The sequence below is a fragment of the Marmota monax genome, unplaced genomic scaffold, assembly GCF_021218885.2.
Source record: "Marmota monax isolate L192 unplaced genomic scaffold, Marmota_monax_Labrador192_F-V1.1 WCK01_AAM20220418_F8-fsc00207, whole genome shotgun sequence".
In the NCBI taxonomy this organism is placed as follows: Eukaryota; Metazoa; Chordata; class Mammalia; order Rodentia; family Sciuridae; genus Marmota; species Marmota monax.
Genome location: NW_026692713.1, coordinates 2,543,649 through 2,568,461, shown reverse-complemented (window position 1 = coordinate 2,568,461; position 24,813 = coordinate 2,543,649). Strand labels below are relative to the sequence as shown.

At 35.7% G+C, this 24,813-nt stretch overlaps 1 protein-coding gene and 1 non-coding gene across 2 annotated transcripts; both read right to left on the bottom strand.

The window, feature by feature from the left end:
- Positions 1-86: 86 nt before the first annotated feature.
- On the bottom strand, positions 87-24,784 carry LOC124094125 (mitochondrial import inner membrane translocase subunit Tim23). The gene is made up of 7 exons (XM_046446734.2): positions 24,525-24,784; positions 23,318-23,376; positions 18,004-18,097; positions 16,963-17,047; positions 14,682-14,740; positions 12,324-12,434; positions 87-850 (listed from the first exon to the last, which is right to left on the bottom strand). Exons 1-7 carry the CDS (start codon positions 24,628-24,630, stop codon positions 735-737), a joined length of 630 nt encoding a protein of 209 aa, XP_046302690.1. The 5' UTR covers positions 24,631-24,784; the 3' UTR covers positions 87-734.
- LOC124094161 (small nucleolar RNA SNORA74) lies at positions 15,084-15,284 on the bottom strand. The gene has a single exon (XR_006852149.1). It is a non-coding gene; the product is annotated as a small nucleolar RNA SNORA74 (small nucleolar RNA).
- Positions 24,785-24,813: the final 29 nt, after the last annotated feature.

The window sequence follows — 24,813 nt, the reverse complement described above, 5'->3', positions numbered from 1 at the left end:
GTTAATTTCACCAACAGACCTTCATTGCAATACAAACACAAAAACATGTTGTTTTGGCCTCCTTTAGGCAGAAGAAAATGCCAAGATTAACTTTGCCTTCATATCCAAATAGATGTTTTATTTTCTTTTTTTGTGGTACTGGGGATTGAATCAAGACCACTCTGCCACTGAATTACATCCCAGTCCTTTTTAGTTTTTCAGACAGGGTCTTCCTCAGTTGCAAAGGTTAGCCTCAAACTTGCAATACTGCCTCAGCCTCCCAAGATGTTGGGCTTAAAAATGTGCACTGCTGTGCCTGGCTTGGGCAGATGTTTTAGAATGGAGACACCAACTATGGTTATGTGAGAGTTATAACGGTTCTTATTTTTTACCCTTTATTCAGAACACAGGGCAACATTGCAGTTTGAGATCATGAAATGAACAGTGATAAAGTATTAACAATAAGCATGACCTGAATTCTGAGAGTAAGTGGTTTTCTAGGTCAAGGAGTAGGAGAGAGAACAGGTGCAATATCTTCTCCAAAGGAGAAGAGAGCCAACCACATTACTCAGTGAGTCACCAAAGGGTTTTGCCTTTAAGGGCAAGAAGAAATGCCAGTCCTGATCTTTATCACAGCAAATCGGAATTTCCAATTTCTCAAACTAATTGTAGGTAGAAGAGAAGGTAACTCCAGACTGATTAATTGGTCTAGATGACTACTGAAATGTCCTACATTCATCAGTTGGTAAAAATCTTCAGAGTGACTGTTGAAGAAAGGAACCTTTCATGTGTTCCCAGTTATTATACAGTGCATAGAGGCTGGTAAGTGTTAGTCCTGCCAGACCACCTCGTGCTACACCTCGAAGACCACCTGGGAGAGAAGGGAGAGAAAAAAATAATGAAATAGCTTTGTATTGTATAGTGTCCTAAAATGAAAATACATCAATTATGGGGTTACACTTGTTTAAAACATTCAATATCAACACAGGATTAAATTTAGATAAACTGTGGTTTCTCAGACATATTTAAAGTCTGGTTGATAAATTCTCAAAACCATTATTTAATACACATACTTTTTTTTTTGTTATTTCGACATTCACAGCCCTTTTCACTTTCAATTTTAACAATTTGTAGCTACCAGGATTAATGGGTTCATTTATCTCGATTCAGGTTGTAACTGTTGGTTCTGGATATAAGACCTTGTGTTTATTATTTCTGAAGTTCTTGAAAGTTCTTTTCTGCTAGTTCATACAGTTTAAAATTTCACTAGCATTTAAATTCAACGAACTTAAACTATAATGTAAATAAGGTGAATACTTTATGTAGAAATATAGCAGCCTTTGGACTCTGAACAGGTTCTCCAAATATTAACTTTGAGGACTCAGATGGTGGTGCTAATGTAAATAGCAACTCCCAGCACTGATGTGTCACTCTCCTACAACTGAAGAGCCAGAGACACCCAGCTTTACTGTACTAGCAAGGGGGGGAAAATCATGAGTCAGACTTTAAACTACTTCTTTTTGACAACAAAGGAACACTTGTGGAAAAAGATTTCCTTTGAAATGCAGAAACAAAAATGTTTCAGTCACTTGAAACAAGCAGCAACCACACAGAAATTTCCCAACATAGAAAAAGCCCCAACTTTATGGTTACATCAGCTTTAATAAATAGCTTTTATGTGGTAAAGAGAAACCAAATTAAGAAGCTCTACAGAAATGGGGGTTCCCAAAGACACTTAAAAGAGAATGTGATTCTCTTGCAGTTCCACAAACATGGACTTCAGGTAGCCCACTGTGTTTCTGCAGAGTATTTGTCCTAGTTGTGGTGGATCTTATTACCTTTGAAGTCTATGCCAGTCAGTTCTGTGAAATTCATTAATATCACTTCAGAAGTAACCATTTCTGCAATGAGTGTACTACCAAATGGTTGCAGCTGATAGATTGGAGGGCCACTCCCTGCAGGAATCTTTCCAGTCTGAAAACTTCTGATATCTGACCTGCTTAAGTTCTCAGGCTTCTACTGTGAAATGCCTTAATTATCTCTCTTAAACAGACTCAAACAAAATTTTTTTTTTTTTGAGGTCTGTAAGAAAGATCATTTTTAAAAAGCCCCACAAATCAAAGTCCACATCATCCCTATCTTGTTACATTTAGACTGTAGACATGGCAGTTGAATTTGCAACTGTACCCAGTGTTGTTTAGAAAATATAATAAAGCTGTAAAATAACGTACACTTATCCTGTTGACTTAAAATAATATGCTCAGTTTAATAGGGATCTCATGCTTTTGACAAATAATAGGTCAAGAGAAAGCTGTAGGGCTGAAAGGAAACTAATAGACCAAATTCCTAAAATGGAACAAAACTGAAGCATAGGAGAATACACACCTGCATTACTACGGTTCAGTTATTAGACCTAAACTTTTGAAATGTGATGAAGGTTCAAACTCCTTTCTGAATCAACCAGAAAACAAAGGCAAAGTTCCCCTCATTATTATTTATCAGTAGGAAAGTGGCAAGAGGGCAGTTACTTGAAAATACAGTAGTTTTGGAGATACTTTTCCATGATGATTCAACTTTACACATTCATTACAGATCCAAAAGACTGCTGACTTGACTTGGAAAGAGCTAAAACCATTTTTTCCAGCTGACCCTTTGTTCTGAGTGCTCTAAGAACATGGCTTCTATTTGGCCCTTGTGGAAGAATTTTCACACTAGTTCTCAAGTAACAAGCTTCCACATGTATTCTCTTTGATACAGAAATCCTCTGATGCAGAAATTGGGAGTTACACAACAACAATGGGATCTATAAGGCTTTAAGATCTTTAGGATACTAGTGTACCCTTAAGTGTCCCTTAAGAATAATTTATATCCCAGAAAGCAATTTCTTTAACCAAAACAAAAGCTAAGTTCAATTCAGTGTAATAAGCTCTTTAAAGGTTAGAGAAAAGTTACCTCAAGCAAAAAGACACTAAACATATGCAATGTTAGATTTCTATTTACCACATAGCTAATCCTGACCCATGTTTTAATTTTAACTCTTTTCAGTAATTTCAGGGTTTCCCAACTGGTCAATTTGTTGAGTTTAAGGGTCTCTGTTTTAAGTTCTCTAAACAACTTCTCCCCAACTAAATACAGGAATTTGATCATCAAATATAATTGTGTTGAACATGGAGTAAGCAAATAAGGTCAATGGTCAATCTATACAGAGCAAGGCAAATAAGACTTGTGTTTCAGTTTTACTTACTATCTTTTGGATCCTCACATAACTTTTCCAGATAGAAAGAACAAATAATGGTTTTTATAAACATGGGAAAATAAGAATCAGAATATTTAAGTGTAGGTGCTTCTTTTATAATTATTTAAATGTACCTACTTAAAAAAAAAAGTCAAAACACCCAGTGGTTTGGAAGGCTGGGACTGTGGCTTACTGTTTAAGTGCCCCTGGGTAAAATCCCCAATACCCAGAGATGGGGTGTTAGGCGGGGATAGTGAGTGGAAACACATCCTTAGTTTTCAGACACTGAACAGACAGGCAGCAGTTGCCAGCAACAGTTAGTGGCTCCTGCTGCACAGAAACAGTCTTAACTTACATATTACTAAACACCATTTGGGGGAGGGGGTTGTTTTAAATTTTTTATTTTTAAAAATTACGGAGGTGTTTGTAGCTCAATGGTAAAGTGTATGCCTCAGCATGCACAAGGCTCTCAGTTTAATAACCAGCATCCAAAGAAAGAAATGAAACTGTAGTATAATACACAAAATTTATCATCTTAACTTTTTAAGAACATAAGTAGCATTAAGTACATTTGCACTATTATGCTATTATCACCAATGTTCACTGCCAGAGTAACTCTTTGTCTTTCAAAATTGAAACTTTGTATCCATTAAAAAAATACTGCTCACTTCCCATCCTTGGCAACCACTACTATACTTTTATGTCTCTTTGACTTGATTATTCTAAATTCTCATATAAGTAGAATCACACAATATTTGTACTTTTGAGATTGAATTACTTCACTTGGCATCATGTCCTTTAAGGCTAATCCATGCTGTAGCAGGCAAGAGAATTTCCTTCTTTTTAAAGGCTGAATAATATTATCTTGTCCGATATACCACATTTTGTATATCCATTCATCTATCAAATGGTTAATAGATACTTGAGTATATACTTTTTGGCTATTGTGAATGATGTTAGGAACTAAACAGTATTGAAATTTAAAGAATCATGAAATCAAACCCTAAGAGTTAAATCAAAACAGCCTGTGTAAAGATCAAATATCAAATTAAGCTAGAAGACAGAAAAGGAATTAACATTCATTGAATTATACTTTCAGATATAAGCACTTATTGTAACTTGTTTCACAACCCTCAAAGTAATAATATGGGTGAGCCCATTATTAAGATGACCTTTTATAAAAAGTCATGTAGCTGGTGAGATTCTAAAACATTTCATTACATTTCTGTCTTAAATGGCTGAATTAACTACATATTCTCTATATTCAGGCTTTTTGATAAATATCTTTATTTGCTGGATTGTTGGATTATACATTAAACACCTGATTAGCTGACTTATTCTGGTTTTTTGGTAATTCATCCATCACATATATCAGGTAGTGTTTCTATTCCATAAATCTTAAGAGGAAGTCTCAAAAGGATTACAAAACCCCAAGTTTTCTTGAGATATTTGAGAAAAGGTTTTTTTTTTTCCCTTCTATATTAAAAATGGAATTTACTTGTAATTTTATGTTTAAAAGCTCAAAATAACTTCTTGTAACATATGTATGTAAGTACATATAAATAGAGCTTCCATGGATAGGAGGAGAGTGGATTAATTACATTTTATGCTCATGAAAAGTTTATCTCGTGTTGTGATTTAGATATGAGCTATCCCCCCAAAATTACACAGCTGAGACAATGCAAGATGGTTCCGAGGAGAAATGATTGGGTTCTAACAGTCTTGACCCAATCAGTGAATTGATCCACTGCGAGGGATTAAGTGGTACGGTGTGGCTGGAGGAGGTGGGAATTGGGGTGTGGCTCTGGGGTATATATTTGTATATGGGATGTGGAATCACTCTGCTTCCTGATGATGTGAGCTGCTTCCCTCCACCATGACATTCTGCCTCACCTTGAATGGAGCCAGCCTTCTATGGACTAAGACCTCTGAAACCGTGAGCCCTCAAGTAAACTTTTCCTCCTCTATAATTGTGCTGGTTGGGTCCTTTTAGTCACAGCAGTGCAACAGCTGACTAAAATACCTTGGCACAGGAAAACCTTGTTAAAAACCTAAAATATTTCCACATTGAAAATATTCAGTGGAAGACAAATTTAAAACTTAACTGACAGCACAAGGATGGCACACAGCCCGTAAGTTTTGTTGGTGCACACTATGTTTAAAAAATTAATTATTTTGCCAGCCCAGTTGCCCATGCCCTTAATCCCAGGAAGTTGAGGCAAGAGGGTTCAATGTTCAAGAACAGCCTCAGCAACTTAGTGAAACCCTGTCTCAAAATAAAAAGCAAAAAAGAACTGGGGATTTAGTTTAGTGGAAATGTGACCCTGGGTTCAATCTTAGTACCAAAAAAAGACTTAAGTATTTTAAAACCAGGAACTTCACACAAAAATCTGAGATTACAATTTCTTTGGAATAAATGGAAGGCTTCTTGCTGGAGCTGAGTGGAAGGTACTTCTAGCCCAATGCAAGGATATGGAAGTTTGAGGTCCGTTCCATACCATCCCCTATTTTCCAACATAAGGTAAGCCATTATGGCATTTCCTGTATTACAACAGCCCTCATTATAATAATGCACTGAATTAGGATCTAACTTAAAACATATTTCTAACAAGAGAGAGAAGAAAAGGCTTAAATATTTGATGTTAAGCCAAAGATATGGGAACCTAACATTGTGTGAAGGACTACAGTGTTAACACAATAGGGGAAACCTCCAACCTAAATTAGGAAGATAAAGATCTTGGCTCAAAAGAGAAAAAGTAAAAAGAACACCCATGAATTCTATGTCAAGTGACAAGTAGATTCTAATGTTTATCACAACTGTGGAATAGAGGAGGTAAATACACTGCTGACACAGAGTTCTAACATCACTTCATAGTTACTGATTTAGTTTAGCTCAACCACACTGGCAATCATTCTGGCAAAGGCCAATTAGGTTCTTTTACCAATTTTTGGTTTAAAATATTAAAGATCTTCCCTGACCATGTGCCTTCTGTGACCTTTGGACATCCTTGATGGAACAGTTAAAGAATGCTCACTTTTCCATGGGTTTGGCTCACTCTTCAAAACTCAAGGCTATCACTCCCTCTGGCTTTGAGGATGTGGCCAGTCCCTGGGGAGATGACGATCAATAAGTCACAGGAGGTTGTTAGAACAGAGCTTTCTTTGTTCCTTTTTTTTTTTTTAAAATATTTAGTTTTTAGTTTTCGGTGGACACAACATCTTTGTTTGTATGTGGTGCTGAGGATCGAACCCAGGCCGCACGCATGCCAGGCGAGTGCGCTACTGCTTGAGCCACATCCTCAGCCCCGCTTTCTTTGTTCTAACTTGCATTTAAGTAACCCCACTGGAAATAAGACTTTGGGAGTCTCACCTGTGGAGAGGATGCTCTGCCCAGGACTCCCAGTTGGGACCCTGAAAAGTTGCCCTGGGGCTCCCCAGCTATATGACTTCAGGTGTTGGTGTTTCCCCCAATTTGGTGATATATTCTTCCCTTTCTGTCTCATGTACCACTTTTGCTTCCATATTGTTGCTAAAATAAATGCTACATTGTATAAAGAGAGTATCTTTATTGTCTATTGGATCTGACCTGCCAAATTCAGCAGCTGCACACATATGCAATGCTTTATAATATTACAATGACCTAGCTATCCCATTCCTTAGTATTTGAAAGAATAAAAACCAGCATACTGCAGTGATACATGCCTATCAGTGTTTATAGCAGCACAATTCACAACAGTCAAGTTATGGAACCAACCCAGATGCCTACCAACAGAGGAATAGATAAAGAAAACATGTATATACACAATGCAGTTTTACTCATCCATAAAGAATAAAATTATGACATTTGCTGGTAAATGGATGGAACTGGAAAACATCATGCTAAGTGAAAGAAGCTAGACTCAAGAAAGTCAAAGAGGATAATGTCCTTTAACATGCAGAAGCTAGGAAGAAACACAGAATTAAAAAAAAAAAAAGTGGGGTTGGGAGGCAAAGGGGTAATCCCATAAAAATTCCTAGAAGAGAGCACAGTAGAGTAGAGGAAAGGGGGATGGGAGGAAAAGGGAAAATACTGGGGATTGAAATGGAGTCAATTATATGCAAGTATAAATGTCAAAATGAATCCCAGTATTACACTTTTTAATAAAAACATTAAAAAGAAAAATACCCTTAATCCTTGGGGAATAGCTAATTCCTTGCGGACCTGAAATATTTCCAACATCCAGTGTACTCTTCAAAAACAAAAATCTGAAATAATCAAGTGTGGTGGTGAACACCTGAATTCCGCACAGGAGGCTGAGGCAGGAGGGTTGAGTTGAAAGCCAGCCTCAGCAAAGGTGACATGCTAACCAACTCAGTGAGGCTCTGTCTCTAAATAAAATACAAAATAGAGCTGGGAATATGGCTCAGTGGTTTAGTGCCCCTGAGTCAATCCCTGGTACCCCCAACAAAAACAAACAACCCCCCCAAACCAAAACAAAACAAAAAACCTGAAAGGTGTGTGTGGGGGGGGAAAGGAGCTTGGTATAAAGTTTCAATATAGTAGGTTTGTAAGCATTTTAGTGGAAAGAATGATCATGTGGACAAACACATAAGAAAATGGGAAATTGTCAGACCAAAGAGAAGCTAGGTTAAAGAACTCTGATGATGTGATTTTTAGTTCAGGTCTGATGTTTCTTTGATAAACTGTGTAATATTTTCCAAAGCATGTGAAATGCCATTACTAGATTCCCTGTGGCATATACGAATCCATTTAATAATGACCATGTTCTATCATAACACGAACAGCTATGGTTTTGCTATAATCAATTAGCTCAGGAGTGGCCTAGTTACTTATTTTCAGGGAACAAGGTCTCAGAAGTTAAAAGATATAGCAATCCTTGCTGCCCTCTCAAAGCCCTAATTAACAAATCTTATGCTTTCCATAACAAAATCCGTTTGTAAAAGCAAAGTAAAAGGATATACAAATCCAGTTCTTCAAATTATATAATAATACTGAGTCACTGTTAAAAGGTTCTATTTATCAATATCTAAACTGAACAACAGGCCTTTAGAATTAAATTTCACATGCCAAAAAGAATTTCTCAATGACTTTTTCTTTGGGGGGGGTACCAGGGACTGAACTCAGGGTCACTTGACCACTAAGCCACATATCTACCCCTATTTTGTATTTGTCTCATTGAGTTGCTTAATGCCTCAGTTTTGCTGAGGCTGGCTTTAAACTAGTGATACTCCTGTCTCAGCCTCCCACGCCAACTGGGATTACAGGTGTATGCCACTGTGCCCAGCTTGATGACGTCTTTGTATAATTTCTGGCATCAATATTTTTCCAATGAACAAACATTAATGTGTGTAATAGGTGAATGGCTAATTGCTATAATATATGAAGTGTTTCAATAAATCAGTTAAGGGAACAACCCAATAAAAAATGTGCACATTAGTACACACCTGTAATCATAGCTTCTATGGAAGCTGAGATAGGAGGAATGCCAAGTTTGAGGCCAGTCTTGGCAACTTAGTAAGATGACATCTCAAAAAAAAAAAAAAAAAAAAGATAAGAATGTAGATGAATGGTAGAATAACCCTGGGTTCAATCCCCAGTACTGCAAAAACAAAGGATAAAGGACTTTGGGAGAAAAATACAAACAACATCTAAACAATAGAAGTTGCTCAATTTTGTAAGCAACCAGGGAAAAGGTGAGATATCAAGATTTTTCACCAAGTGTCATAATAAAAACAATGGTAAAAGTAAAAAAGTACTTGGAGGGGCACTCTGGCTTTAGTCATTTAACATTTTCAATATGTAGATCCTCTGCTCAATAACTTGTCTTTCAACAATTGTACTTTAATGTAGAAAACTGTGTAGTATGGTGTTTAAGAGGGGCCTCAAGAAGGTAATATTTGAATACAGACACATGAGGGATAATGTCAGGTACAATATCTAGAAAGAATGTTTTAAGGGAACAGCCAAAAGTGGGTGTTAAAAGGCAACAGGAAGAGCAGTCAAATCTGGAACCTGAAATGGCAAGGGCACAAATCATGTAGATGATTTGAGCATCATAGGCCACTGTAAAGAATATGGACTAATTAGACTTTTGATTTTTCTAAATATTAGAATTTCCATTAAATCATAAGCCTTAAAGTGTCTATTGTAATTCCCAGCAAATTTAAACATTCACCGGTCTCCTGAGTAGTCTATATGTATGTTAATTTTGGGTTTAGAAACCCTCTGAAACTTTCACGGGATCCTTCCAGAGTTCTAGAACATTCCCCATCACCCACAGAAAAGCAATCACCCAAATGACTAAGTATCACTGGAAACAAAACAAACAAAAAAGTCCTAAAATGACAGTATAATGGAGAGTAAGAAAAAACTGAGATGTTTTAATGAGTTCAGTCTTCCCTGGAAGAGGCTGCAAATAAAGGCTGGATGGTGAGGAACCCAGGAGAGCTAGCTGCTGTGCAGAGTAACACATTCTGCTTCCACAATATAATAAAACAAAGAAAAGCAAAGCAATAAACAGCGTCTAATCATCTTTGACATCTATCCCTCCATCACCATTCCCTCATATCATCAGTTGTGAAGTTCATCACTGATCATAACGTTCTGTATTAATATTTTTCCTTGACCATTTTGACTTCTATTTCTAATCTTTTTTCTCTACTCCTTATTTCTAGCTTAATGCCCCCCAAGGATGACTCTGATACTTTCAGTCAAAAAACTTGATACTACATTGCCTTTCAACTTAACTTTAAATTTTCTCCCTAGCCTCTCAAGCCTAAGCCTAGACTAACCTCCCAGACATTTCTCCTAAACCTTCCTTATATGGTATCAGGTAACTAAACAGATAAATTTGAAATTCAGTCTTTTTTCCCCCCTAACCCCCCCCCCCTTAAAAATCATAGATGTACATAACATCTTTATTTTTGTCTATTTACTGTTTTTTAATGTGGTGCTAAGTATCGAATTCAGTGTCTCAAACATGGTAGGTAAGTGCTCTACCACTGAGCCACAACCCCAGCACAAAATTCTTAAGGCCCAATCCAACTATTACTCCTTTCTAAAATTTCCCAGATTTCTTGGAGGCTATTTGGTATGTTGAAAAATACAATGGTCTGTGAAGTCAGACTAGGGTTTGACTAACTTAGCTAGCCTGAATTTCGACTTGTCTATAAAAGTGACCTTTGCTCCCTTCAGACACTTATAAATAAGAAAATGTATAAAAAGCAAGAGACTTCCTTTCTCCCATATGTATATTTTATATAATTTTTAAGGACTTAGCAGTCTCCCTAATCTGAAGTCAATAAATGATATCTTTATTATTTAGTTGTAGATGGAAAATACCTAAATCTTTATGTGGTGCTTAGGCTTGAATCCAGTGCCTCACACATGCTAGGTGAGTGCTCTACCACTGAGCCACAGCCCCATAATATCTACTATCTTAAAAATCAAGAAATATTATCTAGAAACATAAAAGAGTGAAGAATTAAAGTAATTGCCTTTCAGAATGGGAAACCAGCTAAGGTGAGAATGGTGAATGCATAGTCTCATGCATTATTGAAATCTTTGATTTTTAAGACAATAATCTTGACTTTTAAAATTATATGTCTGACAAAAAAATATTACCAGAAGTAAGCAAAGATGTACCAACAAAATAATTAGGCAATGGATCAAGGGTAGAGCATGTGCTTAGTATATGGAACAAGGCCCCTAGGATCAATCCCCAGTCCAATAAAGAAGAAATATAGAGACCTAAATTAGGCATTGCTGGGACATTTGAGTCTAACCCACTGAACTTATACACAGAAGAGAACATAGATCTCCGAGTAAGATTCTATAGGAATAACATACACTATATTGAACTGTGCCTTTGGCTTTGTGTGTACCAGTAAACTGGGCACAATGGTGCACACCTGTTAATTCCAACAACTTAGGAGGCTAAGGCAGGAAGATCAAAAGTTTGAGGCGAGACTGGGCAACGTTGTGAGACTATCTTAAAATAAATTAAAAAAAAAAAAAAAAAAAAAAAAAAGGCTGTAGCTGTGGCAGAGAACTTATCTAGCACATATGAAACATGGGGTTCAAATGAATGCCCCAAACCACAAACAAGCAAAATGAAAACCAGAAAAAAAGGAAAAAAGAAATACAAAAAAATAGTAATTTTGAATATTCCAAAACTTACTCTATCTACAATAAAAAAACAAAATGAATGAAAAACATAGAAAAGAATCTTCTTCCTTTTTCCCTGCTTTTTTTATAGTGCTGGGGACTGAACCTAGAGAAATTTTTAGCTCTTTTTAATGGCAAAACAACAATAACAACCAGGAAGTATATGACCCAACAACCCCACTTCTGGGTATATGTATAAGAGAATCAAAAACAGGGTCATAAACAGGTATTTGTGCATCCATGTTCACTGCAGCATTATTCACAATACTGAAATTCAGTAGAAGCAGCCCACAAAACCCTTGAGAGAGGAACAGATATGCAAATTGTGGCACATGGAATGGAGTATTATTCAGCCTTCAAAAAAAAAGAAATTCGGATACATACAACAACATGGATGAACCTCAAGGATATTATGCTAAGTGAAAAGCCAATCACAAAAGGACAAATGATGTACAAATTCACTTATATGACGTACTTAGATTATCTAACTTATCTTCTTAAAATTAAAAGATTTCAATGATGCCTGAGACTACTGTACCACCATTATCACATTAGCTAATTCTCTGTTCCCAAAGGCAACTGTTTTAATTATTCACTCATCCTTTCTGTTCAGAGACAGAAAGTATAAGATTACCAGAGCTGGGAGAAATGGAAAGCAGGGAATAGCTGTTTAATGTGTTATCAGTTCTGGAAGATGAATAAGTTCTGGAGATTAGCTGTACAACAATGTGAGCACACAACACTATCTGTACCAAACACCTAAACATGGTTAAGACAGTAAATTTTATGACATATTTTAAATTAAAAAAAAACAAAACCAAAAATAACCACAAGGTTACAGAACTACACCATATTATAAAAATACTATAACATTTTCACTGAAAACTAAAAAAGCACACAACAAGTGTATTAAGTGATAGTTCCCCATTCAGTAGTACCTACCTGTACATTTATACAACATGCCTGTCATAGTTCCAGCTGCTACTGTGTTGAGGTCATCTTCTGCACCTCTTGTTTTCTCAATGATAACACCAAATGCACTATAAAGCAGAGCTAAAGGAAAAATAGAAGTGATGTTATAAAAGTGTGCTAAAAGTCAGTATGGCAATAATATTTAGATAAGTTTATCTGAAGATACACAGAATAATCAATGGAACGGTTTCTAATAGCAAAAGCCTGGCAACAAATAAAATGCATTTGTACCATCTAAACTGATACAGGAAGAAACTTTCCATACAATGAAATACTACAGTCACTTGAAACAAAAACCATTAATAAACAAAGCAGGCACATATGCACACTAGTACATGACTCTGATTGGCTATGCAAAAAATAATCTATGTAAGTTTTCAGAAGAGTAACTATTTCTATATACTACTCCAGGAAAGCCCAAAAAGTATATTTTAAATTTTTCATTTATATGTTACCCACATATACCCAGTATATGTACTTTGGATTAAGTCTGTTATAATTAGCCAGAAGATCTAAGAAATAACTATATCCCCAATTAATAAGAGAATTACAACTCTGGACAGGGAACAGCTGGAATGTAGCCTTTGAAATGCCTCTTTAAAAACCCTCCATTCCCCCTGATGGGCAGAATCATAGCTTCTAGGACAGGATCCCCCCATGTTTGTCTTTTGCTAGCAAAGCAGTAAAACTTTTCCCTTTTTCTCATATTTTGTGTGTGTATAAAATTAAAAAGAAATATAAAGTTTGATTCTTGTACATGTAAAAAACTATAACATTGGCACCATTTGGTTTTACATGATTTTCCCCCAAACAACCCTCAACCTCTGCTACTTTTAGATTCCTATCAGACATGAATGCATTAACGACTTTTCTTATCCTTTCACAAAATCATAGCTATAACTGACCCTTCAACATTATACCAAACTTAAGACTTATAACTCCTTTGTTATGGTATTTCATACTTCTATTAACGTTCATCTATCTGTTCAACTTATATAACTACAAGTGAACATGAGTAGAACATTATGATTGATCATATTACAAAAAGAATACAGAGTGACAAACCCAGTGACCACTTTGCTTAGGCCCGAGAGGTTTCTTGCAATGTGGGATGTATAGTGCTAAAACTGAGAAAGTCTGAAGCAAAAGGGACAGTAACTACCCTGGGTATATAAGCAATTAAAAATTAACAAGAGATCTGGGCATGGTGGCACTTGCCTGTAATCCCAGCCGTTTGGGAGGCTGAGGCAGGAGAATTACATGTTCAAAGCCAGCCTCAGCAACTTAGAGAGGCCCTAAGCAACTAAGTGAGACCCTGTCTCAAAATAAAACGTAAAAAGAGTTGGAGATATGGCTCAGTCGTTAAGCACTGCTGGGTTTAACCCCCAGTACAGAGGAATTAACAAAGGAGGTGAGGAATTAACAAAAGAGGGTGACTGTGTGCACACACATGTTGGGCATGGAGACACAACGGGGACAGGAGAAATGTAGGCATGAGCAGCATATGGAAGTAGCTATTTATTAGAATCAAAATGTGAATCTGGCTTTAAGGTGTTCAAACGCACTGCTTCTAAAGCCCACAACAAGGCTGGGATCTTAGTATATTATAAGAGGATTTTTCTACCTTTTCAATGAGTTTTCTACATTTTCCCTTGTTTAATCTGCCACAAGTAAAAGATTTCCAGACATTCAGTTAAGCTCATAAATTATGAAAACCTTGTGTTAGGGCATATGTGCCACAGGCTGGTCTATTTTAAGTCATCAATAATCAAAAGAGCCTGTCATTTATAAATAACTCGTGATGAAAGTATTTGGTTCTGACTAAGCACTACTAAATTACCTCTTACCTAGAACTGCCAATGTTTTTGTTATCTACAAAGAAACTATTATAACTCTGGAATTAGGTCCTTGAAATCTGCTGAGCAGGTTATTAGGAAAAAAGTAATAGCACTGGACTAATCCATCATGTCTCCACTTTAGAACCTTGAACCTTTCCCAACATACATAGCCCTTTGCCTCAGACCTAAATCATCTGAATTTTGTTTAGTTAAAATTTGACCTTATTTGGTGTCCTGCATGGACAAGAGAAGGCAGTGTTTAAAATATTTTAAAACGTTTAGAAACGGTATACAGAACAGAAATAGCACCTACTATTTTATTAAATAATTCAGGGTCTTTTTTCTAATGATATCCTACTCACCAAAGTGGATTTAAACATAATTGTTTCAAATCCTTGAATCAGAATTTTGGTTGATCAAATTGTTCATACTTATATATTCTTTCTTCGCATTATAATATGATTTATTATCAAATGAGATTTCTACTTACCCAGAGAACCTAGAGTATTAGCCCAAAGTGCACCTTGCCTAGTCACCATATTCAAAATCCTACCAGGGAAGAAAAAATCTGTATTAAGAATCCATAGTTCTGTAGTAACCTAAAAAAAACATAATAATAGCTTTTTAAAATGCCTAAAGTCAAGCCTCAACATTTTCTTAATTTTGAGATACATTTTAATGCCTCCTGACATTTCAATAAAGATGGTTTTTATGCTATATAAAATAAGGGTTAGGTTAAAATTCTCAACATTTTGGTTAAAATTCCCATATTAAATATAAAAAAATTATTAAACATGTATAAAAAAACTTTGAATAACAACTTGGAATATACTCTATGTGAAGTAGAACTGAACATTAACAACCATCTAACTAGAATACATGGAGGAAGTACCGTGTCTGCTCCCTAACTTGAACTAAGCAGCCAAAGTGAATGCTTAGCACACTCTCAAGGAAGCAAAGTCCTGCCTTGTACCAGTGCCACATGCTACCAGAACAGTGACATAGGCAACTGGATGAAGACAAGATATTCCTCTCCCAGCAGTGTAACACCATCACAGGAATGGTTGTGTCCGGATAGCTGACTACTGCTGGAAACAATGGAAATATAATAACAAAGAGTAAAAGAACTCATTAATTAACGTTCTATAGTATAAAAATTTGTATTACTTCTAACAATGTTTAAAAACATTAATATCCTCACAAACAAAAGTATTTCTAATTAAATTATTTACTAATGTTTTAAGTTCAATATTTTAAAGTCTGTAATTAGCTTTAAAAATATTAATTTTCATTTTTGTATTGCTGGAGGTACTGCAAATTGGTAAAATTCTTTAGGATGCCTATTAAGCATAACCATCCTCAGCAACCAACAGCCACAGTTATTGTGTCCCATAAGGCAGAAAAGTAGAGGAAGTACACTCAAGATCACAAAACAGTAAACAATAAAAACCACATGTATCTGTTTGATCCTAATCCTATCTTCTTTTCATTATTAAATGCTGCCTCTATGTATAAGAATGATTATAAAACTACTACTGTTTTAAAAAATAAAGTCTTAGGGCTGGGTTGTAGCTAAGCGATACAGCGCTTGTCTGGCATGTGAGAGGCCCTGGGTTCGATCCTCAGCACCACATAAAAACAAATAAATAAAATAAAGATATAAATAAATAAATAAAGTCTCTTCAAAGAGACTTTTCACTTCCAAATTCATACTTAACATAAAGTGAGGAATTTGTTTCAAAACAATACAGGAGAGGAGATGGGACATAATAAGCTGTGGCTGATGGTTGCTAGGATGAATTATGCTTCATAAGTATTCATCATGCTATTTTGTTTACTTTGGTATTAATTTAAAATTCCTCATATACAAGAAGTAAAAAAAATTACTGGAGCAAGGGACAAATGTTACAAAAATAAACATAAAATACTGAAGGAAGATGGTAATTTAAGTACAGTGATTCACATAGTAATAAGAATATTAAAAGCTTCTAATTCAGTAAGTCTGCTGCCATCTGCTGGCTGAATAATACATATGGAAGATGGAGTTCAAAGTGTCCTAAAAAAACCCATGAGCCAAAGAATACATATTTGTGATTCTACTTATATCAAGAATAAAAACATGCCAAACAGAACAACTTACTATTTAAGCAATATTGATAGAGACTGGTTATGTTTATTTCTTAAGCACAGTGAAGACATATGTATACTTTCTGGACCTTAAATGTACCTTCCCTTCTCTGCAAATTAAAATTCCTGAGGAAATCTTAATCTTTTAAATCTACCTCTAAGTTCTAGGAATTACATTTAAAGTTCTTTGGCTCCTCATTTCAGAAATGGAGAGTGAAGACATTAAGAAATTCAGGTAAAATGACAGACTTAGCATTACTCTTTTGAACTGCTTATTTCTTCATTACCAAGTTCTCCAGTTCTGCATGCCCCTGAATAATCCAAAGTTTATTACTAATAATTCAACTATTTGAAAAGCATGTCATATAAGCTTGGGGAATGGAATCCCCTAGCTGCAAAGTTAGGCTGGTGTAGCACCAGCTGACTGAGGGACACTAACTCAAAAATCACTCCTTTTAAAAGCTTACATTCAATAATTGGATTCCTTGGTTCCTTCTATTTTGAGTAAGAAAAAAACATAACAGGAAAAAACAAAGTATATCAATGTTCTAAACATTTGCAATCTCAGATTTGTGCCCATTACACTACGAGAGCAGAGGTTAATATTCAAGGATCATTGTATCAGATGATTACATGAGACTTACTGTACATTTCTTGGTTTGGACCAGGCCATGTTCTGGGTTTCCTTCAATCCTAGCCGAAGACCATTCACTGCTCCAAATGCAGCTCCTGGTAAATCATAATAATTCATCCAAATATAGCTTTGTATTAAAAAACAACAACAACCATACTTCTGAGTAATTTTCATTTATACTTAATAGAAAAGAAGGATAAATATAAATACCAAAAAAACATTGAAAATATTAAAAAAAAAACCCTTAAAACCAGTATTCTAATTCCTTTTCATTTTAAGCACCATCAACTTTTTTTTTAAAAGAACAATTTATTTTAAATAAACCAATTACATATTTACATAAATAATTTATTTAATAAAAATCATTCCTCATTCCTGATAATTCTTCTTAAGGTAGACATAGAATTAGCTAGTTTGGTTGAAATATTTTCCACCAGATACCTAAAATGAATGCATTTCCTTTATTTCAAGGCTAGTTGCCCTGTCAGTATATATATTATCCATCTGAGTTCTGTTAATTCTATAAGAACCCAAAGCTCTTTTGTTTCATTGCTGACCCTTGTTCAAGACAACAGCATCCTCAGCACTTTGGAAACAGTTATGTGATGGAAGTAATGTAGGATTTGAAAAGCCAGGGGATTGAAAAGTTTGATGTGCCATTTAAGATCTACATGATCAAGAGTGATTACTATTATTTAAATACCCCATGATTCACTTTCCTCATCATCAAAGTGAAAGCAGTAATTCATGTCAGCTAAGGCTGATGATCATTTATGTAATAGTGATGTCCATGGTGCTTAATAAGCTGGAAAATAAGTATTTATCAACAAAACAAAAACAGAACCCAATTATTTCCTAAATTCCCTTGTGAATGTACTATAGAGCTGACTCTGGCTATTGACCAAAAATAAAATAAAGAACCTGGGTTGGACACCATGATCAGTTGGAAGAAGCTAACATAACTAGAGAAATGCTGCAATAATTCTAACGTAGCACCATCAACTTCTTAAACTGAGGACACCAAAGGAAAAAAATATATCATTACACCCACCTGTCATACAACATCCTCCAATGGTAAGGAAGGCTAGTTCAAATCTGCCCCGTGTTTTATTAGCTCCAGTTGGTAAAATAAACTCATCCGTATCCTAATGGAGTAATAAAGAAAACCAAGTTGAGCATCACTCAAGACAGCACCTGAAAACTACTTTTAACTTTTCAAAGCAGTTTTTCTAGAAAGTAAAACATTGAATTAATGCAAACTCAACTGTCTTTTTATGGGGTGGAGGGTACTGGGGATTGGACTCCCAGCCCTATTTTGTATTTTATTTAGAGATAGGGTCTCACTGAGTTGTTTAGTGCCTCGCTTTTGCTGAGACTGGTTTTGGTTTTGAACTCGCAATCCTGCCTTGGCCTCTTGAGTTGCTGGGATTACAGGCATGTGCCACCATGTGTGGAAACCTCAACTATCTTATTTAAACAAAAATAAAATTGTCTGCAGCAATAGCAATACCTAAATCAAAGTGAAAGGAAATACATAATACATTTTGTTCTTAGGAGGGATTCTCATTTAGCACTTGTTTCCCTCAAAATGTAAATCAGATAGATAATATGTAATCTGCCTTAATGACAAATTTGAGGTGACAGAGTGTAGAAAGAACAGCTTTAAAGAAAAGAACACTGAAAGCTATAAGAATTAACAGATGACAGACTGTCAAGTCTGAAGGAAAAAAATAATTGATTTTGTAGCAACTAAACCTTGAATACCATCTTACACGTGTAAAATCAAATGATCCTCAAAAAATGAGCAAGAACTATTAAAGTACAATCATCTGTATCAGTCATCAGTCATACAAGGGCAAATTATACCCTCAATAGTATTTTTTTTCAGCTGGGGATTGAACCCAGGGCTTCATGCAAACTAGGCAAGCACACTACCACTGAATTATACCCTGACCGCATATATTCCTTTAATAACCTTAGGAAGTTATAGACCCTGTTTGTAGTAAATGCATAATTAACATGAGTCCTTGGAAGATGACCCAAAATCCTGGGTTGAGAAATGCTACTGAGAGGGGCTGGGCATGTGGCTCAAGCGGTAGCGCGTTCGCCTGGCATGCATGTGGCCCAGGTTTGATCCTCAGCACCACATACAAAGATGTTGTGCCTGCTGAAAACTGAAAAATATTAAAAAATTCTCAAAAAAAAAAAAAAAAAAAAAAAAAAGAGAGAAATGCTACTGAGAGCAAAAAATGATGATCAATTTAAGAGTCAATATACAGTTAGAAAAAACAGTTTCATTTAAGGAAAGCTTTCCATGAAAAAATAGCTTTGGCAAATCCCCTGATGGATAGCACACAGAGTGTGCCACATTCAACATACTAAAACCCACTAAATATCAACATTTATCCCACTCCTTGTATCAAATACTGAACTTTGGGATGCTTCTTGACATTTAAATTATAGTGATTTTAAATACAGTTATGCTGAACCTTATCAAGCAAGCTCAAGGGCATGTCAGCACAAGCTCACTCAAGGCTTGGAAGCAAATGTACATCAATTCATACACAAAACTGACAGTAAAGTATATTAATACACTGAATATAGGAGAAGATACGTTGAAAAGTTCTTGTTAAACCTGTACTGGTGACACTCTAGTTGGACACTAGTGTCACTAAAATACCATAAGTTTGTTTGTCAATACAGAAGACAAATGAATCTAAGAACAGATATCAATGAACCTGATGAAATAGTCAGAAGGCTGAGATTATGTGTCATCTTTATAATTTCATGTGAATACTACTATGGACACTGGAAATTATTTAAAGTCTCCTTGTTTTTATACCAGATATTCATATGGGCTAACAGAGAACAAGATTTATTAACATAATTTAGAAAACATTTTAGGGATGATTTAAGAGTAGTGATAATACAAAAGCAATAGCAAGAGAAAGCACAGGGCTGGGGATGTGGCTCAAGTGGTAGCGCACTCGCCTGGCATGCGTGCGGCCTGGGTTCGATCCTCAGCACCACATACAAAACAAAGATGTTGTATCAGCCGATAACTAAAAAATAAATATTAAAAAATTCTCTCCCTCTCTCTCCTCTCTCACTCTCTCTTTAAAAAAAAAAAAAAGAGAAAGCACAAATAAAAATTGATGCCAAAACTACTATATGGTCAGTTGACGGGCACTATTTAAGATATATTTAATTTTCTAAAAGTATAGAAAAATATTTTAAAAATGTAATTTTTATTAAGGTATCATCTTTACATTTGTTTTCGATTGTTACATGTAACATGAAGACAAAAAGGTTTAGAAAAACATTTTCAATTCTGAAGTCCCTCTAGCATCCCAAAATTCCCTATTTTGTTTTTGAATACACATTTTTTTTTGTCTAACCATACTCACTTAGCAATGTAAGATCAAAATAATATTGCATTTATAGCTAGAGTAGCACTTTAATTCTGAAGTCAACATTTAAGCAAAATACATGTTCTGTGAAATTCGGAGTAAACTGACAAGATGGGAGCCTCTAAAAAATCCACTTATTAATATTTAATAAATTTAAATGATAAATTTTCTGCAAAAACAATGAAGCTTTAAACTCACAGGGTCCTTATTAAAAAACATTTTTTTTTAAGGACTAGGGTATAGCTCAGGAGTAGAGCACTTGTTTAGCATGCTCAAAGCCTTGGGTTCAATTCCTAGAATAGGAAAAAAAAAATAAGTTACTGACATATCACTCACATACTATACTACTCATTTATTTAATGTACAATTCAATAGTTTCATTCCCCACATAGTCCCAATTGCAAGCCACTACTAGTCTACTCTTCATGCCTATATATTTGCCTATTCTGACATTTCATATAAATGGAATCATATATTAAGCGGTCTTTTGTAACTGGTTTTCTTTGATTTAGCAGGCATTTTAAGTTCATCCATGTTGTAGCATGAAACAATAATTCATGTTTTAATTGCCAAATGATATTACATTACATAGATACGCCATATTTTGTCTATTCATTCTCCTGTTAATGGACATTTGGTTTGTTTTTGCTTTTTGGCTACTATGAACATTTATGTACAATTTGTGTGAACATGTTTTCAATTCTCTTGTGTGTATATCTAAGAGTAGAAATGCCAGGTCATAAGATAATTCTATTTTTAACATTTTGAGAAACTGCCAGACTATTTCCAAAGCAGATTTATCATTTTACATCCCCACAAGCAAAGTATGAACGTCCAATTTCTCCACATCCTTACCAGTATTTGTTATTGTCTTTTTCATTATAGCTCCTGGTGGGCCTGAAGTAGTATTTTACTGTGGTTTTGTGACTTCAGTTTCTCTAATTAGTGACACTGAAGTTTCATGTCATTACTTGGCATCTATACACTTTCATGAAGAAATGTCTATTTATAATTAGAATTTTATAATTGGATTGTTGTTTCATTAATGTTTTAAAAAATTTTTAAAACTAAACATTCTAACTATAAGTCCATCATCAGGTAAATGATCTGCAAATATTTTCTCCTAGTCTTTGACTACCTTTCCCCTTTCTTTTTCTTATTTTGGTACTAGGGAATGAATCCAGAGGTGCTTTACCATTCAACCATGTTCCCAGCCCCCAACCAGCGTTTTTTTTTTGAGACAGGGTCTCATTAAGTTGTTTAGGGCCTAGCTAAACTGTTTGTTTCTGCTTTTTGGTTACTATGAACATTTATGTACAATTTGTGTGAACACATTTTCAACTTAACACTACATAAAGAACATAATATGTTGTGTTGTTAAGTCTGTAGCCTTGAACTTGTGATCCTCTGCTTCAGACTCCTGAGCTGCTGGGAATACAGGCATGCACTACCATGCCTGGCTCTTTCCCCTTTAAAAAAAAAAAAAAATTGTTCTTTTTTTGGTGGGACTGGGGATTGAACCCAGTGAATACCAAGTTGTTTCTGTTTTTTTTTTTTTTAACAACTATTCTTTTAGTTATCAGTGGACCTTTATTTATTGATACGCGGTGCTGAGAATCGAACCCAGTGCCTCACACATACTAGGCAAGTGCTCTGCCACTGAGCCACAAGCCCTCGTTTTGTTTTTGTTTTGTGTTTTTGAGACAAAATCTTGCTAAATTGCTAAGGCAAGTATCAAATCCTCCTATTTCATGTCGCCTAAATTGCTGGGATTATAGGCATGTCACTGGGTCCAGCTTTTTAAAAAAAATCAATTTTGACTAAATTGAATTAACCAACTTTTTATTTATTACTTGTGCTTTTGGTAGCAAATGAACTACTGCATAATCCAATCACAACTATTTATAGCCATGATTTCATTCAAGAGTTTTATATCTTTAGCTCTTACATTTATAAAGTAATTTTACACTTGGAGTGTTTGTTGCTACTGTATGGAAAGCAGAACTGATTTTATGTTAATTTTATATTCTGAGACTTTGCTGAATTCACTTATTAATTGTAACAGTTTTTTTTAATATTTATTTTTTACTTGTAGTTGGACACAATACATTTCACTCATTTATTTGTATGTGGTGTTGACGATCGAATCCAGGGTCTCGCACATGGGAGGTGAGCGCTCTACAGCTGAGCCACAACCCCAGCCCTATTTTTTTTTTTGTACCTTTATTTGATTTTTAAAAGACAAGATCACATCATTTGCAAAGTGTTTCACTCTTCTTTCAATCTGCCATTTCTTTCTCTTGCCTAACTGCTCTGGCTACAGGATGTTAAACAGTAGTGAAGTCAGTAGAAATTGCTTTTATTACTCCTGATCTTAAAGGGGAAATAGTCCTTCACTATTGTGTAGATGCCATTTATTAGGTTGAAGGAATTCTCTACTATTCTGTGTGTGTTAAAATCATGAAAGGGAGATGGATTTAATCAAATGCTCTTTTTGCATCTATTGAGGTAATCATGTGGTTTTGTCTTATATTCTTATTTTTATTGCTTTATTACACATTGATATGTCACAGAACATAAACTGATTTTCAGTACATTAAATTAACCTTGCTTTCCTGAGATATTCAACCACTAGTGTTTGAAGTCTTAACATTTAGCCCAGTATTCTGATACTACAAAGTGAGCTTTAAAAGCAAAATTTACTTTTATCAGGGTGCATTCCTTGTTGGTTTAACTCCCTTTAAAGGGGGTTAAATGGTTTCAGGGAGAGATACAAGCCAAGTTCTTAGGGTTTGTGAGGAAAAAAAAAAAAAAAAAAGAATGGAAACCAGAGACTTAGTATATGGTAGAATTAAGTACCTGTACTAAGTTCATGGATTAATTCAACTTGGAATTAAATAATTGAACTTTTTAAAGTGTAAGATAAAACACCAAACACTAAAATTTTAATCTTACCTGCACAAGATATCGTGGATCCACATTTAAATAAGGAGACAGAGGGTTCATACCAGTTACTAGAGAGAAAACAAGATGTTATTTGCATAAAAATTCCCACAAGTTATTACATATAATAAACTAAGCTTCTAACAGTTCCCTGTCTTGCAATTCTGATTTATAGGCTCCATAAATATTTTATTTACAAGCTCCATGAAATTTTGTTTTTTCTCTTTTCTTCTACCTGTCAGTTTAGGGGCTTACTCATTCTGGAGACCCTCAATCTCAAAAAACAATGTTCATAGCAGCTCAATTCACAATAGCTAAGCTAGGGAATCAACCTAGGTGCCCTTCAACAGATGAATGGATAAAGAAAATGTAGTACACTTACACAATGGAATATTACTCAGCCATAAAGAATAAAATCATGGCATTTGCTGGTAAATGGAATTGGAGGCAAGCTAAGTGAAATAAGCCAGTCCAAAAAACCGAAAGGCCGAATGTTTTCTCTTGATATTTGGTTGCTGAATCACAATGTGGGGGTGGGGAAAGTTCACTGGACGGGGGGCGCATACGTGGGGGAAGAGGGAATGAGAAAGACGGTAGAATGAACTGCACATAACTTTCCTATGTTCATATATGAATACACCACCAGTGTAACTTCACATCATGTACAACCACAAGAATGGGAAGTTATATTCAGAGAAGCATGTAAGTATATACACCTTCGTGTATTATAAAGTATAGCTCACTTTCCAGCTTTTTTAGATGGTTTCCTGACTTTTTCCAACTCATATTTACTTCCCGACTCCACGTATTGAGTGTTTGGCCCCAACAGTTACTTTGGAATTTGATTTTTTTAAAAAAAATTCGCCAAGAAGCTAACTAATTGCTTGCTATTTGCAATACGCTATTTCCAGAAAATCTGGGCTTTTCTCTTAACTCACGACAACATATAGGAATACATATAATAACAGAAAGGGACCTAGATATAAACGGAAGAAAGCATGCATCATCCCTTAAATCCGGGTCAACCCAGGTAGCTTCCCCAGGGATCTACAGTCCCCCAAAACAATGTTCATAAAAGCTCAATTTCACAATAGCTTTGAAAGAGCAGCCGGTCAGACACATTAACCTCGCTACCAGCGCTGATGCTTCCGAATGGCTCACGTTAAGTGCGGACGCCGGAAGCAGTCAGAAATGTTCGCATACTGGGCCCGATACTTACGCGGGACGCCGGCTAAATCCGCGTGCGAGTAACCTGCTCCACCGGCTCCGAAAAAACCCGCCAATCCCCCTGTGGTTTTGTTACCACTTCCCCCGCCGCCTTCCATGGTGTCTCAGGAAACTACCGTCTCGTTCCCGACCCTGCCTCAAGCCGGGGTCGAGCGCTCGGCGGTTGTTTCACAGTAGGCGCGGGGAGACCCGCGTTACCACAGCCTCCTTCACACGCTGACCTTCCGGGCGTCGATTCCCGTTAAGCACCACACTTCCGTTTTACGGCTGTGTACACCCCG